General features: G+C 42.4%; 1 protein-coding gene across 4 annotated transcripts in view; it reads left to right on the top strand.

Annotated features, from left to right (window-relative positions):
* Window positions 1-1429: 1429 nt before the first annotated feature.
* WDR59 (WD repeat domain 59) overlaps window positions 1430-18968 on the top strand; it is a 57898-nt gene continuing 40359 nt past the window's right edge. The window contains exons 1-7 of one of the 4 annotated variants that reach the window (XM_081118164.1): window positions 1430-1637; window positions 5123-5172; window positions 10211-10346; window positions 11400-11485; window positions 12563-12643; window positions 15500-15537; window positions 18111-18199. In XM_081118164.1, coding sequence (XP_080974290.1) covers window positions 1584-1637; window positions 5123-5172; window positions 10211-10346; window positions 11400-11485; window positions 12563-12643; window positions 15500-15537; window positions 18111-18199 — 534 coding nt within the window. In that variant the 5' untranslated portion in view covers window positions 1430-1583. The remainder of the gene's footprint in view (window positions 1638-5122; window positions 5173-10210; window positions 10347-11399; window positions 11486-12562; window positions 12644-15499; window positions 15538-18110; window positions 18200-18968) is intronic. The other 3 variants (XM_081118167.1, XM_081118166.1, XM_081118165.1) reach the window with 3 other exon arrangements.

Below are 18968 nucleotides of genomic sequence, written 5' to 3'. Positions count from 1 at the left end.
AGAGAACCTAATCACCACTTGTCATGCTAATCACAGCAGTTCTCAAACCTTTTTTTTAAAAAAATATATCTTTATTGATTTCAGAGAGAGGAAGGGAGAGGGAGAGAGAGAGGCAGAAACATCAATGATAAGAGAGTCGTCATTGATCGGCTGCCTCCTGCACGCTCTTAACTGGGGATCGATCAAGCCCGCAACCCGGGCATGTGCCCTGACTGGGAATCGAACCAAGATCTCCTGGATCATATAGGTTGATGCTCAACCGCTGAGCCACGCCTGGCCGGGCGGTTCTCAAACTTTTTGATCTCAGGATCCTTTTACACTCTTAAGAATTATTAAAGATCTCCCCCCATCCCCACCAAACTTTTACGTGGGCTATATCTACTGATAATAATTATTAGAAATCAAAACTGGGAATTTAAAACATAGTCATTATTTTACTTTACATTAACATTAATGATACTTTTTTTTTTTTAATTCTCACCCAAATATATTTTTTCCATTGCTTTTCAGAGAGAGTTGAAGGGAGAGAGAGAGAAACATTGATGTGGGAGAGACACATAAGTTGGTTGCCTCCTGCATGGGGCTGACCAGGGCTGGGGATCTAGCCTGCAACCAAGGTATGTGCCCTTGGCTAGAATCGAACCCAGGACCCTTCAGTCTGAGGGATGACACTCTAACCACTGAGCCAAACTGGCTAGGACAATAATACATTTTGTAAATGAAAAATAACTATATTTTCCAAAACAAAAAAATTTCAGTGGGAAAAGTGGCAAATCTCTTTAATGTCTAGCTTAATTAAAAAAACCGCTGGAGAAGCAGTTGAGTTTGGCTTCAAGTCATCAGTTTGGCTCAAGTAAACTTTTATAAACGTTGAAAACAAAACAAAACACTCAAATTCCTTGATTCTCACATCTGCTTCTCCCTTTCAGTCTGTTTCAATATATATCATGCAGCCTCTGGAAAACTCTACTGTACACTGGTGAGAGAAAGAAAGTGAAAAAAGGCAAATAACATCTTAGTATGATTATCAAAATTGTTTTGCCTTTGGAAATCCCTGGGATCCCTGAACACTTTGGCAGGTGCTGCTGTACCGTATGAAACAATAAATTGTGCATTCAATGACTTGATGGCACACCTCAGGGGAAGAGGTAACCTATAGTTGGAACGAATGTTGAGTTTTGGTCTGTAGACATCCCTGGCCTTACCGGCGAGGAAACAGGGAGGACAACAAGCCACTCACCTCGGTGAGACGTTCTGTGAGCTCTACCTGGGTTACCCACGTTCTACTTGACCTTGGAACTACAACTCCCAGCAGATCTTGCGGCAGGGAGCGTGTGTCACTTAAGCCGAGTGACGGAAGTGGAGGGGGCGTGCTTGCTCCTGTAGGAGCGGTGCCACAATTGGGGGAACCCGGAAGGGAGGCGGAGCCAGTGTTTGGGTCAGCCAATGGTTTGCAGTCAAGCGGAGGGGGGCGTGGCGTGGCAGGGTTCGCTCCGGGGCTGCGTGGGGCTCGCTCAGCCTGGGAACGCGAGTTTGTGAGGTGGAAACGCGTGGTCCTGGGACCGGGGCGACCAGGGCGGGAGATGGCGGCACGATGGAGCAGCGAGAACGTGGTAGTGGAGTTCCGCGACTCCCAGGTGAGCCGGGGGCCAAATGGAGCCTTCTGGGCATGCGCCCTCCCGGTTCCCCTCCCCCACGCTGCCGGGTCTGTCTCTGGGGCGGCGGGGCCGCCCCCTCCGGCCGGTGGTGGGGAGATGAACTAGGGAACAACCGGAGCTGTCAGACCCGAGAGTGTGAGGGGGCGGTTAGGGCAGGCACGAACAGGGTTCCGGGGTTACCCGCGGGGGTACGGAGAGTGGGGTCTGCCTTGGGACCCCGCGGCGCAGAGATTGCGCGCGAGTGAGGGATGAGGAGAGGCTTCCCAAGGCCAGGACGGTGGGCGAGAGGGTGCTTGCTTCTCGAGGCCGGGGGCCGCGCTTAGTGACTTTGGGCCACTCTCCCAGCTCTGCCTCACAGGACTTTGGGGTGGAGTTGGTTTAAAAACACACAGAAGAACTTGAACGCAAAGTGCATGTATCAGCGCCTAAGCTTTTAAGTGGTTGCTGATGCTAGAATTGTGGAAAATCCCAGATAGTGAGTTCATAGGAGTGTGCGCTGCCTTCTTGCCTGGGTTCGAATCCCAGCTCAGTCCCTCGCCTGTCATCACCCTCTGCGCATTAGTTTTCTCACCTGTGAGAAAGTGTGAATCGTACCTACCTAATAGAGTTGGCGTGAGAATTTGGAGGTCATACATTTAGAAAGTGTAAATACATTTACAGTGACAGGCACATGGTAAGCCTCAAAGAGCGTTAGCACTTAGTAGGGATTTTTACCATTTTTTCTATTTCCTGTCTTCTATATGCCAGGTCGTGCTGTCATTTGTCTGCATTTTCTTTTTCTAATTCATGAAAGAGCCAGGCAACATAAGTAGATGTTATCCCCTTTTTCCCAGCGGGGAAGCTGATCCTGGTTTGGCTGATCCCCTGACTTGACCAAGGCCTTTCATTATGTGGCAACAGGCAGCTGTCCGCAGGACTCTTATTGGCGTTCATTACACTACCCTACTTCCTACTGTGTGAGCCTATCACACAGTTGCTCCTCAATAAATATCATAACCACCCACCCCTTCCCCAGCACCTAGGACAGTGTCTGAGTGATTCTCTTTTTACTCAGCAGATATTTCTAGAATACCTTTTGTGTGCCAGGCTTTCATTCATTCATTTATTCAACAAGGATTTATTGAGCTCTTGTGGCCAGGTGCACACTGTGCCTGGCACTGTGTTGATACTCAGGTGATTTATTCTGAAGGGAAAATGGATTACAACAAGGGGTTGATGTGGTTTCTTCTTTCTAAAACCTCATCTGGTTTTTGCCATAAAGACAGTGTGTGGAGGAGCCACCTACCCATTTGTTCTGTAGTGCTCTCTGATGCATAGTTCCCATGGAGAGTTTGAGTAGCATCATTCTGATTAAAGGATCCTGAAACACTTTGCACTGTGAGCATGGTGTCTCTGGGAGGCCTGCTTTCCCAAGGGAGGTGCCAGACTCCTAGGCAAAAAGAACCATATTCCTGTTATCCATATTGTTAATTGCTTACACTGGGGACTAAGAAAAAAATCATGTATGGTACCTCTGAGCCTGCTAATATGGAAGCTGCTAATCTCTAAACCCTTTAATTCTCATAGAAACCTAGGCAGTTTCACTCAGAAATATAATTGAAGAGACCTGCAGAGAGGGTGCTGACACATATGTTAGGATGCTATGAAATAGTATCAAATAATTAAACTGAAACAGCAGTTGTCAAAGTAAGAGGACAGAATGAATTGGGTAATTTAACTGCCTTGTGGGAGCTTCTGTTCTTCTTTCCAATTTTTCTATTCAATTGGAAGGGTACATCTTAGCATGACTTAGCATGGTTTTATGGTTGAATCTGGTGCTAATTAGGAGGGGTAGGGACCCATTTTATTAACTATTTCATTAATATAGAAACAAAAAGTTGAAATTCTTAATATTGTCTTTCTGAAAAGAAAGGCCAAACAATAAACTTTTCAAAACACCCTACATCTTTTAAAAATCATTTAAAAAAAATTAAAGCTTTTAGGTTTTATAGTGAAAACCCTCAGCCTGAAAGGTGAAGCTCTTTAACAGCTTATACAAGCATCATCCACTTTATAAAATAATGCCTTGAGCTGTTACTATCACCAGTTAATAGTGAAGAACCTGTGCTGCTTGGCAACTACTCTGAAGTCGTCGCTGGAATCAATGAGTGTTAACACTGTAATCTTGTAGGGCCACACTGTCCAGTAGAATTTACTGTGATGATGGAAATGTGGCCATTGAACACTTGAAGTGAGGCTAGTGTAACCGAGATACTGTATTTTTTATTAAATTTTAATTAATTGCTATTTAAATAACCACTTGTGGCTATTGGCTATAGTATTGGAAAGTGTAGTGGAGATTGGAATAGTTTCCACTCAGAGAGGTAAGGCGGCGGAATGTGCAGTTAACAAGTCTCTAACTCAATAGTGTCAACAATAAAAATAAATTTAAAAAAATACTACAGGGTATGACTATTGTGATGGTGATAGGAATTTAGGACTCAACACAGCTGTCTGCTGAATGTCTCTACTCCAGCATTTGTGAGATAGCTCAAACTCAGTATGTCCAAAGTAGCTGATCATACTCTGGGACTTCTCTCCCAGCACCCCAGCTTTTTTTCCCCGATCATACTCTGGGACTTCTCTCCCAGCACCCCAGCTTTTTTTCCCCTTCCAATATGTCTTCCACATAGCAGTATTAAAAATCCAGGTTTAATGAGGTATAATTAATGTACAGTAAAATTTACCCCTTTTTGTGTACAATTTGTTGAGTTTTGGCAAATGTATGTAGTCCTGTAGCTATCACTACAATGAAACTACAGAACATTTTTGTTACTCTAAAAACTTCCTGGTGCCCCTGTGTAGCCAGTGGCTTCAGCAGGGGTGGTGTTTGAATGTTACATTGTCATTCAGCTTAGAGGAGTTCATGCCCCTAGCAAAGGCACTGGTGGTGTCTTTGTGTGTGTGTGTGTGAGAGAGAGAGAGAGAGAGAGAGAGAGAGAGAGAGAGGGAGAGGGAGAGAGGGAGAGAGGGAGAGAGGGAGAGAGGGAGAGAGGGAGAGAGGGAGAGAGGGAGAGAGAGAGAAAGAGAGAAAGAGAGAAAGAGAGAGAGAATGAATGATGTTGTCCTAGGTCAGGTTTTGCTTGGGAGGAGCTCTGAGAGCTCTGTTTGCTCCATCCTAGTCAGATTCTTCAAGAGCTCCAGGACTTCTGTCTCCTCAATTTAGAATATGCCAGCTTGTGTGTGTAGTCCTGGTGTTGCAGGGAACAGATAGCAACTGCCCTGTTGTGGAAGGTAAATGTGAGATTTGGATGAGCACTAGAAGGGAATAAAAGTACCCAATGTAGAGAACTAATGATTCCTGCCAGCTGGGGACTGCCTTCGCCGTGGGAAGAGGAAAACCCCACAGTGACTGATGACCTGTCTGTCTTCTTCAACCTGAGACAGCTTTGCTAGCAGAACTAAATCTGTTTTCTCTCTCGCAGGCAACTGCAATGTCTGTGGATTGTCTGGGCCAGCATGCAGTGCTCTCTGGGTAAGTAAGCTTGCTGTTTGTCTGCCCTGACTTCTGGGAACAAATAGCAAATTAAGAGGTTTCTGGGAAACTTGAAAATACTCTTATACTTAAAGGTTATAGTCATAGGGTTTAGTTCTGCTATCCTAGAGACCTCAGGGGGACTTCTAGGGATTATTTGCAGTTATTTTTGTCTCTGCCCTAAGAGGTAAGCAATAAAATTCCTTTAAATTTTAGTGACTTGTAGTTTGGTTTTAAACTTGCAATTTTCTGTTTACTGCCAGACTCTTCAGAAGGATGCCAGCTGGTATAGTTTAACAGGTAGTTACTAGGATTTAGGGGATCCCGGTTCTCTTTTGGCAATGCCATTAATTATGAGCCCTTGGACATTTCAGTTGCCTCCCTGGACTCGGTTTTCTCATGAAGAAGTTTAATTTCACCATGAATAAATTGAACTACCTAATTTCTATAGTGTCTTCTGGCTCAGAAAGTTTAAGACTGGTAATTAAGGGCCATCTCTGAATTTGCTAATCACCCTAACATTGTGCCAGTGTGGTAACATTTAATGGACAGATCCCCCTTTTCCTTTTTATTTTTTTAAATCCTCACCCGAAGATATTTTTTCCCATTGATTTTTAGAGAGAGTGGAAGGGAGGGAGGGAGAGGGAGAGAGACAGAGAGAGAGAAACATGAATTTGGGAGACATACATCACATTAATCTGTTGCTTCCTGCGTACACGCCAACTGGGGCACAGGAACTAAACTGCAACCCAGGTACAGTCCCTTGAATGGGAATCTAGCCCACAACCCTTCTGTGCGAGGGCTGCTGCTCTACCACTCAACCACACTGGCCAGGGCTCCCCTTCCCTTTCATATTGCTCTAGATTAAACTCCTACCTCTCAAATTCAGCTGTATTTTCATTTAACTTAGTTGTTTATGAATCCATTTATAAACTAATGAAGTATTTTCTGTTAACCTCATTTTATTTTGAAATCATGTTTTAATTTACCTTTAATAAAGCACATAGCAAACATTAAAATAATTCAAAAGGATATTCAATGGAAAGTAAGTTTCCTTCCTCCCTCTGACTCCACTGCCCAGAGACAATTATCAATACCATTTTCTTGTGTCACCCTGATGCATAAGTAAGGAAAAATTGCTGTGTTTCTTTTCTGTCCCCTTCCTACTCACTTTTTTTTTTAAAGAGCTTTATTGAGATATAATTCACTTACCATACAATTCACCCATTTAAAGTTTAGTATGTATAAGGCATCCCAAAAAATGTATAAATACACTTTGAATAATTATAAAGGTAGTGTTTATTAAAATACATTACATTTTCAAAATTGAGCTATCAGCTGTTAAAGTATTATACATTTTTGGGAACACCCTGTATTATTAATTTTCTACTTAGTTTTTAAACTTTTGTTTTTGGTTAATCCTTGCCCTAGGATATTTTTTTTATTGATTTTTAGGTAAAGTGGAAGGGAGAGGGAGGGGGGAAGAGAGAGAGAAACACTGATACGAGAGAGACACATCAATTGGTTGCCTCCTGCACGCACCCCAACTGGGACTGGGTTCGAGCCTACAACCTAGGTATGCTCCCTTCACCAGGAATCAGGCCTACCCCCCTATGGTGCTCAGGCTGACGCTCTAACCACTGAGCAACACCTGCCAGGGCTAATAGCCACCAGATGACATGATATTGTACATATTTCCAAATAGTATACATATACTGCTATATCTTGATTCATCCATTGTAAACATTACAAATTGACTTATTACAATAGAAGATGACGATTTAGCACACTTTTACTTTACTCTGTGAGTCCCTTATATATATATGCCCTTCCCCACTTCCATTACAGTTATATAACAGTTGTTGGATTGAATTGGTGTTTAGGGTTCTTTTTCTGAATTATTGTTGAGAGATCTTAGGTCATTCTGATTCTGGACTGTGTATGTGACCTGTTCTTTCTCTTTGGAAGCTTTCAAATCCTATCTGTGTTTCTAGTGTTTATCTCTAGTGTGTGTGGAATTTTCACTGTGATTACTTTCATGTGTGTCTTTTCTCATTCACGTGTGGGCACTTACAGGGCCCCCCCTTTTTTATGTTATTGTTTTTTTAAACAAATGGAAGCATAACATACACTTGACATCATGCCGCTGTATTCACAACCTATAAAATACTCTCAGGTGCCCTGAATATCTGTCTCTCAAATGTTAAACTTCTCAACATTTACTATAAAGTGTGGATATTGTTGTTTGTAGCATTCAGAAAGAGAATGGGGTTAGGTAAATGGAAATTATGTAAATGGAATTATGCAGGTGTTCCTGTTGTGGTGTGTTCTTAGATACGTATACATATCGCACCATGACCTCCTGCTTCGTGGGTCCATGCTCAACCACTGAACTACACCAGCTGGGCCATTTCATTGTCTTATAGTGAACTTTTAAATATGTGTAGCACAGTGTATACTTAAGTGAACAGCTCAAGTAAATTTTTAAATATACACACCCATATGTGATCACCTTTCCAGTTAAGATGCAGAATAATTTTTAGCACCTTGGATGGCCTTTTCAGTCTGGAAATTTGTATCTTTTAGTTTGAAGAAATTTTCCTGCATTATGTCTTTGATAATTTCCCTGCTTCTATTTCCTCTTCTCATTCTTTCTGGAGCTACTGTTAGTCGTGTTGAATATCCTGTATGGATTCCCTTTTGGTCTATTTGTCCTTTTTTTTTAATAATTTTTTTTTTTTTTCAATTAACACTGACATACAATATTATGGTCTTTTTGTCATTTTATTTCACATTCTGGGACTTTTCAACTTTCACTTCGAGCTCTTCTATCAGATTTCTCTATTTCAACTATTATTTTAATTTCCAAGAGCTCTTTCTTGGTTTCTATTCTTTACGTTGTCTTCTTTTACCTCTCTGAGAATGTTAATTCTAGATTTTTTTCTTTCCTCTCCACTACACCTTTCTTTCCTCTCCACTATCCCTTTCTTTCTTTGGATCGTGTTGGCCTCTGTTTTTCAGGTTTCCTCTGGTGACTGATGCTCCTCAGCTTTCTGTTAATATTAGAGAGTGTTGGAATCTCTGTTCACATGGGTGGTGGTAGAGTTCACTGTAGGGAGATCAGGTGGGAACCAGGCCCTTTTGTTGGAGGGTGCCCCCAATGTCATTATCTCCAAGGTTTTATTTGTTTGTTTGCTTTTTCTTGGGCTGATCATTTCCTCCTGAGAAGAATCCTCCTGCCACTAGTCACTGAAGACTAAAGGCTAAGCATTATGAGTGCTGAGTAGGGGGAGAGGCCTGAGGATCTCACATGGCACTTCACATCCTGTTCTGAGCACAGCCCCTTCCTCTTTGCCGTGCCTCTTGTCCCAGGCCTAGACTTCTCTGAAGTAACTTCTCTAAAGCACATCACCTACTCTCTACCTGGGAGAAGGAGCGGTGGAGATGCTGGCTTTGTGGGGTGCTCTTAAACTACTCTCCTCAGTGTTCTTTCAAGCAGTTCTGCCTGTTTGGTTTGGTTTGGTTTTGTTCTGCTTTTGGTTCTCCAGCCCTCTCTCTTCCCCTTTCCTGCAGCCTGAAGTCTCCAACTCCTGAGTAGTCCTGCCAGTGTGAATCAGCTTTTTTCTCATGCACTTCTCTGCAGGCACTTGGGCATTAATTAGCTTTCTTTACTCTAGATCAATTTTCAGTTGTCCATCAATTTTTCGTTTCCTCTCTCGTTTTCTTTGTCTTTGTGGGTTTCTGTTTTTTATGTTCTTACTCTTATTTTAGTAGGTCTTTAAAGGGGAACGAAGATAAACATGCATATTCAATCAGGCATGTTTTTCCTGAAGTACCCACTTTCTGTTCTGTATTTGCTCTGGAATGCCTCTCAAGTCCCCTGTTGAAACCCCTTCCCCCCCATATGTTTAGCTCTTAGCCTTTTCCTGTTTTTTGTTCTGATGGCAAGATGCCAGCCAGCCAGAGGTTCTAGATCTTTGTTCTGCAGCAACTTTTTAGAAGTCTCGGAAGTTGTGTGAATTTGTGTCTTACCTATGCATTCCTTCTTCTCCCTTAACCATCCCTCCTAGGGTGTTTGCTAGGGTTTTCCATGCCATTTAAAAAATATATACGTTTTTATTGATTTTTAGAGAGAAAGGAAGGGAGAAGGAGAGAGAGAGAGAGACATCAATGTGAGAAAGAAACATTGACCATCTGCCTCCTGCACTCTCCCTACTGGGGATCGAGCCTGCAACCCAGGCATGTGCCCTGACCAGGAATTGAACTGTCAATCCTTTGGTGCACAGAATGATGCCCAGCCAACTGAGTCACGCCGGCCAGGGCTTCTATGCCATTTCCTGTGTTTTATGAGTAGGGACTACTAATTATTAATCTTTTTCTTCATTTTTGAGCCCACCTATCGTCATTGATACCTAGGGGCTTCTAGTGCTCTCTAACAGTGAATCGATAGCTGATGGCTGCTGAGATGTTAATTCACATACCAAGGATTTTTCATTTTAAAAAAAGAAAATAAGTGAACACAGGACATCCCTGTTTTCATTTCCTTTATATTGATTGGTACCTTGAACATTATTGGCATTTAATATGTTATTTTCATTATTATTTTTTGTTATTATTTTCCTCCTGATAGACTTCATTTAGTTCCCTTTTCAGGTAGTCGACTTGCAAGGAATTTTGAGATTTTCTACAGGATATCTGGAGTAATGTAGAAGTAGTGACTGTCCTAGCTGGGGGATTGGGAAAGGCTGGGAGAGAGGGGCAGGGCTGGAGCTGGGTGTGATGGGAAGAGGTCAGACTTTCATGGATGTGGTAGGGAAGACAATCTCCAGAGGTAGATTCACAGGAATGTGGCTCCTGCTTATCTAACAGCCACCTCAGGTACTCTTGTCACTTGCATGCCTTTCAAAGTAGATAAAGGGTCAAATATATCTGGCGTGTTTTTGAGCACTGCTTACAAATCATATGTAGTTCTAAATGTGCTTTTCTGTCTCAGTGCTAATGCTGTTACAGTGTCATCATGCTGATGTTGTTCTCCTAGCCGCCGGTTCCTATACATCGTTAATCTAGATGCCCCTTTCGAAGGTCACCGAAAGATCTCTCGCCAGAGCAAATGGGACATTGGAGCTGTGCAGTGGAATCCTCATGACAGCTTTGCCCACTACTTCGCAGCTTCGGTGAGTTTAAGGAGTATAGGAAAAGGCTTTTAAACTTGTGATCTGGGGCTGAAAGGTGTATGTCCTATGTTGATTTTTTTTTTTTTTTTTGAGCCTGAGTTAATTAAGCCTCAGTTGCTTCATCTAGATGAGACATGGGTGATGATACTCAGTGTATAGTGTGGTGAGAAAGAGCGGAAGACAGGTTCGTTAAGGTGCCTAGATCATAGACTGACAATAGCAGACCCTTTGGAAATGTCAGGGAATATTAGAAGATGAGGGGAATTTCTTTTTACTCCTAGTCCCATTGGAAGCTATTTTGAATCCTAATCTTTTCACAGGACTTTCACTGATTTAGAATTGGAATCAGGCATTTCAGGATAAAAACCTCAAAATGTGACACATCTGAGCTGACTCTGAGCTGAGATGAAATTTAGTCATATATATATCAGTTCAGACATTATTATTATTATTATTTTCAGTTCAGAAATTATTAAACTGCTTGTTAATTAGTATCTTTTATTCACTGTCAGTTTGTTTCATATACTCATGATAGTTAAGGAGCCTTTGCTGGTTTGTTGTGTTTTTAAGCAAAATATAGTTTGATCAAAGCTTTTTTTCCTTCTTTTTTCCTATTGTAGTATTTCCTTGCCCATTTTCTCTGTGTCCTTCTGCTTAAGTCTTTAAGAAATTTGATAAAGGCCTATTTTAAGGAGTCTTGTGTAATTTTGTCTTCTAGGACAACCTTTTGATGGTGTTTTTGTTCTTTTTCTTCTGCATCTGTGTTTTTAAAGTGTGGTAGATTGATTCTAGGCACTTGATAATGAGAAGAGTTAGCTAAAAAAATTCTGGCGTGCCAGCAGCTGGAGAGAGATGGGTATGTGACCTTCAGAATGGGGAGGAGGTTCTTCTAGTGGTCTGGGACCATCTCCATTACCCATAACTCACATGCTCAACCTGTAGGATCTTTGCCATGCAAGTTGGTTTCTATATGGCCCTTTCTTGGGCTTAAGCAGATTGGGATGAGAGCATATATTCTGATGTACTACTTGCTGCCTTCTTTCCCGTTTTTAGAGTAACCAACGGGTCGACCTCTATAAGTGGAAAGATGGCAGTGGGGAAGTTGGCACAACCTTACAAGGCCATACTCGTGTAATCAGGTAGGCACAAGCCTTCCACAGCTCCTTGGGCTGTCTTGCTTTGCCATAGTCCTTTGGGGAGCGAAATGGAAACACCCACCTCCTCCCACAGCTTGACTCTCTGTGTTGCGTTGGCCCTGGGTAGCTGTTAGGTCGTTAGCTTGTACTGAGGTGATGGCTTTCACAGCGAAGAACAACTGGCATTTAGGAACCAGCATCCATATAGTATTAACTTTGATCCCAGAAAATACTTAGACAGGTACAGAGTAAGGATTAGAGCTGATTTTTGCCGCAGAAGGGAGAAGTTATGTTAGCAGAATCCCTTAGGTTACAGTCAGCAGTGCCCAGGAGTAGAGACATCAGGGAGCAGCCTTTTGCTCTTTTTCCTGCAGTTGTGAGTCACCACATAGAGCTCCTGCATCACAGTCCATTATCTAGACATGAAGTTGCCTTCCACTCATGGCCTTCTAGTTGACTTCTGGAGTGTTCCTTGATCCACCCTTTCTGGGTGGGGAAAACGTATTCTGGGAGGTAGCAAGCAGGGAGTGCAGGAGTGGTGAAGTGGACTTAGGAAGTAATGGAAAAGACTAGACCCCTGACTGTGCTAACTGTTCATGTAGTAACTGCCTTTCTAGGCATGAAGGAACGAGTAGGGGGACCAGAGGCCTGCTGGCAACGTGGCAGTTTGCCACTGCTTTAAGAGATGTTGGTTTTACTGAACATACCTGTGGTTGAGACTGATTTAGAAAATGAAAAGCCAAAAATTTTCCTTATTTTGCCTGTACCATTTGTGCCTGCATGTGTATGTGCATGCATGCGTGTGTGTGTGTTTTAAGTTGAAACACTCCATTTATTTTTTGGGAACACCTATAATATAGCTGGAGATGATAGGGGAAAAGGACCCGAAAGTTTCTTTCAGAACTCAGTTGAGTCTGTTCATTCCCAAAGAACTTTGGAGATTCCCAGCCTAAACCATTTTAAGAGGCCCATTATTAATAGTGACTTTCTGAAGCCACTAGGGAATAAATCTGCTAGTGCATTGGAACCAGACTTTGAATTATTTTCTCTTCATTGTTCTGTTTATTTCTGTGTTCCCAGTGACTTGGACTGGGCAGTGTTTGAACCAGATCTCCTCGTTACCAGCTCTGTGGACACCTACATCTACATTTGGGATATCAAGTAAGAATAACCAAAAGGCATAACCACATGGTTGTGGGACAATTTGGAACCTTCATTTTAGAGATCAAGTATCTTAGTTTGGTTCCCTAAATGCAGACCCTGAGACAAGGATACTTTGCAGATATATTATTTAGGAGGTGAAATAAATGCTGTAGGGGATGGAGAAGAGACAGGGTGGGGAAGGCCACAAATAGGGGGTGTATTATCCATCTGTGTACTGCTATGAACAGGTGAGGCTTAGTCTTACTGGGGACTGCTAGGTGCTAGTGTAAAACTCCCTCCTCAGAGGTGTCCCACCCTGAGGGCTAACAAAATGGGGGTGCTGTTAACTGTCAGTCATTGATTGTTTCCAGGGGCCTTAATTCTCTGGCACTTTAGTCCTGTCACAACGAGTTGCAAAGTGGGCTTCAGCAGCTAGGGAGATTTTTTTGGGGCAAAGAACACAGGTGCTAGCATTTGGAAGTTAGGTGAGGTTTACTCAAGTGGCAAGTGATGGTGGGGGAATTTTGATGGGCACAGACACACATCTGCTACTGCAGGCAATGCAACGAGGCACCTCTGCTCAGCTCTTTATTTGCTCTTTGTGACGCTTCAGTTCCCCATATGTAAGGGGGGCTGAGAGCCACTTGGTAGGATTACTCTTCATGGGGTAAAGAGCACTCATCCTAGGGCCTGGCACCTTGTAAGTTCTTTTTTTCTTTCTTTTTTAAAAAAATTGATTTTTTAGAGAGAGGAGGGATGAGAGAGAGCGAGTGAGAGAAACATCAATGGGTTGCTTCCCACACACGCTCCAACCAGGGGTCACACCCTCAACTGACTGTGTATGTGTCCTAGAGGCATAACCACATGGTTGTGGGACAATTTGGAACCTTCATTTTAGAGGCAGGAATCAAACCTGCCTTGGTATATGGGATGATGCTCCAACCAATTGAGCCACACCATCCAGGGTGCCTTGTAAGTTCTTAATCAACGTCTCTTTCCCTCTCCCTTTGTAGAGCAAAGTTCCCTTTACCGTCACAGTTCGAGGTGACTAACGAGAGGGTATAGTCTTTAGAGTCCCCCAGACGGGATACTTTTTCCCCTCACTAGGCTGCTGTGCTCCAAATGGCAGTGACTTTGTGATATTTTACACTGAAAGGTGGACTGTAGTAGAAGGCAAGCCAAGTATTGAGGTATGACAGATCTGACAGGCCAGTGAAAGGGATTCATGGAGAGTAAGAGTGTGTACAGCTGACATCACCTGCACTCCCTGCAGGTTAGCACCTCAGAGGTGATTAGTCTAAAGGCAGCACCAGAGAGAGGAAAGGAACATGAAATCCAGGAAAATGAAAGAGAGAAGCTCTTTTTTCTTTTTAAATTGAATTTATTGGGTGATACTGGTTCATAAAACCATACAGGTTTCAAGTGTACAACTCAAAATATCGTCTGCAGACTGCATTGTGCACCCATTGCCCAAAGCAGTCTCTTTCTCCATTTATACCCCTTTGCCCACCTCCACCTACCTGCATTCCCCTTTCCCTCTGGCTATCACCACACTATTGTCTGTGTCTGTATGATGTATATATATTTTTTTTGCTTAATCCCTTCACCTTCTTTCATCCTCCCCCGCAACCCATCTCCCCTCTGATAGCTGTCAGTATCCATGTATCCATGTATCCATGCCTCTGTTTCTATTTTGTTCATCAGTTTATTTTGTTCGTTAGATTCCACATATAAGTGGGATCATAGAAACAAAACCCCCAGAGAGCTCTGGGGCAAGGTTAGAGTATTCCTCATTTACATGAAACAGTTGTTTCCTAACTTAAAGATTAAAAGACACTGAACTGAGATTCCTTTTAAGGTTTTCTAAATAGTAAGTATAAGCTGCAGATTTGCTTTGTCTGGCCCTCCCAGCCCTAGGGTGCTGCTCAGTTCTGTAATTTTACCATTTGTAGTAAGAGCCTCTCCGAGAATCTCCTGTTGTACCCAGGAGTAGGTTGTTTTTTTTTTTAAATTGTGGTTATAAAACAAAAAAAAATTTACCATCTTCACCATTTTTAAGTGTCCAATCAGTAGTGTTAAGTATATTCACATTGTTGTGCAACGGATCTCCAGAACTTTTTCATTGTGCAAAGCTAAAACTTTGTACTCATTCTCAGCTTCCCGTTTCTCCCTCTCCCTAGCCCCTGGCAATCACCATTCTGCTTTCTGTCTCTATGAATTTGATTACTCTAGGGACCTCATGTAAGTGGAATCATGCAATATTTGTCCTTTTGTGACTGACTTATTTGACTTAGCGTAATGTCCTCAAGGTTCATCCATGTTGCAGCATGTGATAGGATCTCATTCCTTTTTAAGGTCTAATAATATTCCATTGTGTGTATATAACACATTTTGTTTATCCACTCCTCAGTCGATGGACACTTGGGTTGCTTCCCCCTCTTGGCTATTGTGAACATCCAGAGTAATTTTTTACCCCACCTTTGAAATACTGTTGGGAAGGTTCTTGCAGAGTTACTCCTCCATGACTCTCCCCTTGTTCCATTAGGAGAAATGACACCCGGAAGGTATTCTTTTGGCTTTCTCTGCTCCTACATCGGGGTCACCGAGGCCATGCTGAATCATGTAATTCATTTTCTGTGGATACAGCTGCATGATTTGAAATTCAGACTTGGCCTCAATTGCAGTGGCTGACAAAGTTCATCTGCCTGGAAGGAGACAAGTTTCTCTTTATGTTCTTTTTAAGGCCATCACATTCCCACTGAACTCCAAGTACTTACTGAAAGGAAAGTGAAGAAAAATGTGCAGAGGGTGAAAAGCACCAGGTAGATGGTAGCATCTGAATTGCGTGTTTGATTTCTGACTTTTATATTTCAGAGACACAAGGAAGCCTACCATTGCACTGTCTGCTGTAGGTGAGTGTATACTCCCCTGGCTTGTCTTTACACTATTTCTTCTATTTTTTCTCTCACACTGACTGCTCCAAGCCTCATGTTTCATCATGGCAAGTTGGAATTTTAAGTCCCATATTGCAAGGGGCTTGCTTCAGGCTGCTCTTAGAAGTTAGAGTCAGGACCGTTGAGTTGTGGTCAGGTACTTATGTCAGAATGCAAGGATAGGAGCCAAATTGATTTATTTTTAAACTTTTTATTGTGGAAAATTTCAAATGTGTATAAAAATAAAAGAAAATGAAGTACCTTTTGTTCGTCATCCAGTAACAAGAGTTGTCAAAATACTGCCAGTCTTATTTCATCTTTACCTCTACCCACTGTACCACCCCCTAGTGTATCCTCTTTGGGATTATTTTGAAGCAAATCCCAGGTATCCTATCATTTCATCAACAAATATTTCAGTATGTATTATTTATAAGAGAAGAATCCTTTAAAAAAACATAATTTTAATACTGTCAACCTACCTAAAAATATTAACAATAGCTCTTTATTATCATACGTTTAAGCAGTATTCAAATTTCCTCAATTCTCTCTTTCTCTCTAAATAATTATTTGAATCAGAATCCAAGTAAAGTCCATACTTGCAAGAGGTTGATACATTTGTCATCTTTTTTAATCAGTAGGGTTCTTCTCCTTTTCAGTTTGTTTTTCTTTTTCTGCATTTTATTTATTGAAGAAACCAGGTTGTTTGTCTTGTGGTTTCCCCACAATCTAGATGATGCTGATTGTGTCCCTATGGTGTAATTTAATACGGAGGCACTGAGTCTTTGCAATTATTTTCTGATCTGTTTTCATTGCTCAGTTGGAATGGACTATGGTTAGGATTCTGCACTGGGGCTGTTAGGGTGTGTTCCCACTAGTTCATAAGAGTCGAACTTGGGTGTAGAACTGGTAAGCCTTCTCTCGTTGTACCTAAGTGAGGTTTCTCAGTGGTGGTAAAGCTGCCCTGGGAAAAAAGAGACACCTGAGAGGCTTGTAGACCTTTATTAGCTGCCCATTTAACATTCCCTGAGAGGTACAGCCTTGGCTACTGCTGCTCCCCATGTCTGTGGTGCTGCCCAACTCTCTGGGCACACATTGTTTATATCTTCAGGGTAAGGAGTCAGTGAGAACATGACTGTGTGTGCTCCATAGTGTTTTCTATGTCTGGGAACTCTTAAAGTCTGGAACCTCTGCTTTACCCTGATGTCATGATCTTAGTAGAGCAGTTTGAATTAGGGGGTGCCCAGAATCTCTGGGAGGCTTCCTGGTCCGATGCATCTCCCACTGGGAAAAGTATTTTCTTGAAACTTTTCAAGTAACTGGCATGAGGAGATGGAGCAGACTCTTCTTACTCCTTCTCTAGCTGATACACTTTCTTGCAAAAAAACCCCCAAAACTGGGTCTACTAAGTAATATACTCCCTTTATTCCCTTTCTTTATTTTAAGGGGTGTCCCCCACTTGCTCTTAGATGACTTAAGTTGCCCTGTGTCTCAAGGAAAAACAAACAAACAAACACCCTCCCCAAAACCAAGCAAGGATGAATCCTGGGCCTTAACTCTATTTCCTGTTAGATTCTAAGTCCTTGCTTTATGTATCACGCTCTCCAGACTTCTTGGATCAGGTTGCTCTCCAAAGCCTTGGATCTTCTATGGTGTCCCCAATAAGAAACTCCTACCCAAAAGGAGAGGTGTCCAAGCAGAAATATTGTGTTATCTGAGCAAGAACAAGAAGAGGTGGGAAGGAGGGCCATTGTTTGGTTCTGGTTTAACTTAAATTATTCTTAAGGGTCAGCTATAATTGCTGCTATGGCCCAGTTTCCCTCATTTCTCATCCTCTTCTGCCGTCTTACACTGTGCCTCCTCTCTTAAGTTGTCATTGTTATTATTTGTATTTCCAGAATGGGAAAGAACAGAGTCCACACAGTGCCTGGGTATTCCCTTTCCCTGCCTCTATGCAGGGCCAGTGGCCATGTCTAACTACTGATGGGGAAATGGAGGGGGGTGCACATAACCCTCTGAGGGCAGAATTGGGCAACACCAGGGCTTATTTTTCATCAGAGCTTCAGCTGTGGGCTTTGTTTTTCCAAGACTGTCCCTCTTAAAAAAAAAAAAAAAAAAAAAGCAGGCATTGAGGTGAGGCTCTTTGGGTTGAGGGTGCAATCCTGGTCATTGGAAGTGATGAAAAGCCAGGTTGTATGATGAATCAGTTACCAACCAGCAGGGCCACATACAGATTCTGCTCTTTAAGAAACTACATTTCCCTGCTGATGCTGCTTAGAGGTAACCCACAGATACTTTTTTTTTTTTCCCCAGATACTTTTCTTAAGTGAAGTTATTTCCTCAATTAGGTGATTGATCCTGTTCTCCTGTGTTATTTAATTCATTTATTTTTTGGCTTTATTTTTCTTATGGTGGAGTTGGTGCAGTTATAGAAACCTGAAGGATTCTGTGCTTATTTCAACCAGAACTCATTATCCTGCTCCCCTGCATGTGCTGCCCTCTGGTTCTGAAGGTGTTGATGGCAGCAGCTTTCTTTCCCTGATTTTTCTTTGCAGCGGGTGCTTCACAGGTCAAATGGAATAAAAAGAATGCTAATTGCCTTGCCACCAGTCATGACGGGGATGTACGGATATGGGACAAGCGGGTGAGTAATCTCTCTTTTCCCCCTAGTTGGACTTTAATCCCTCCCAGAGGGTAAGAAGAGGATGTTGTGATTAGCAAGGCTTGTCTTGAGAGTCTCGGGTGCCCTGTGCAGCATGGTAAATTGCCATTTTCAGATCACAGTACCAAATGACATTTGCCTCCTGATCAAACTGGTGTTGAAGGAAGTTAAGGAAGGTGAGGCATTATGATCAGTGATTAAGAAAATGAACTTGGACTCTGAAGTTAGAATCCTATTTTGCTCCCACCTAAGAATGCTATCAGGTGAGCCACTAAACTTCTCCAAGCCTCCATTTCCTTATCTTTAAAGTAAAAATGGTAATAATAGTACAATAATAGTGAGTGTAGCATTGAGATCAAGCCTGGGGGACCCGACACTATTCTAGGATGGTCAGCTGCCCCAGATTGCAAAGTGAAAACTAGTTGTTCTAGGATATATACCATCCTGAATATCTCTGGTACAAATCACTAAGGTACAGGCTACTCAGTTGTACAAATCCTCTCTAAGAGGCCTAGCTATCTCATCAGCCCCAAATGAGCCTGTAGAGCATATATTCTCCCTGCAGCAGCTTCTGTAACTGACAAGCATGAAAGAGGTGCAGGATCCTAGACTGCTATTGTGATGGAAAGTATGTTAGACGTTTGATATGTTGACATCAGGGACAATAACGATGCAGGAAAAGGGCCTCCCCCATATCTAACTGCCAGATGATTGGGTAATAATGCATAGAGCATTTGGCTTCTGTAAGATC

Source organism: Miniopterus schreibersii, assembly GCF_964146895.1.
Source record: "Miniopterus schreibersii genome assembly, chromosome: 18".
NCBI lineage: Eukaryota > Metazoa > Chordata > Mammalia > Chiroptera > Miniopteridae > Miniopterus > Miniopterus schreibersii.
Note: the sequence above shows the minus strand (reverse complement) of the source record. Positions and strands in the feature narration are given on the sequence as shown.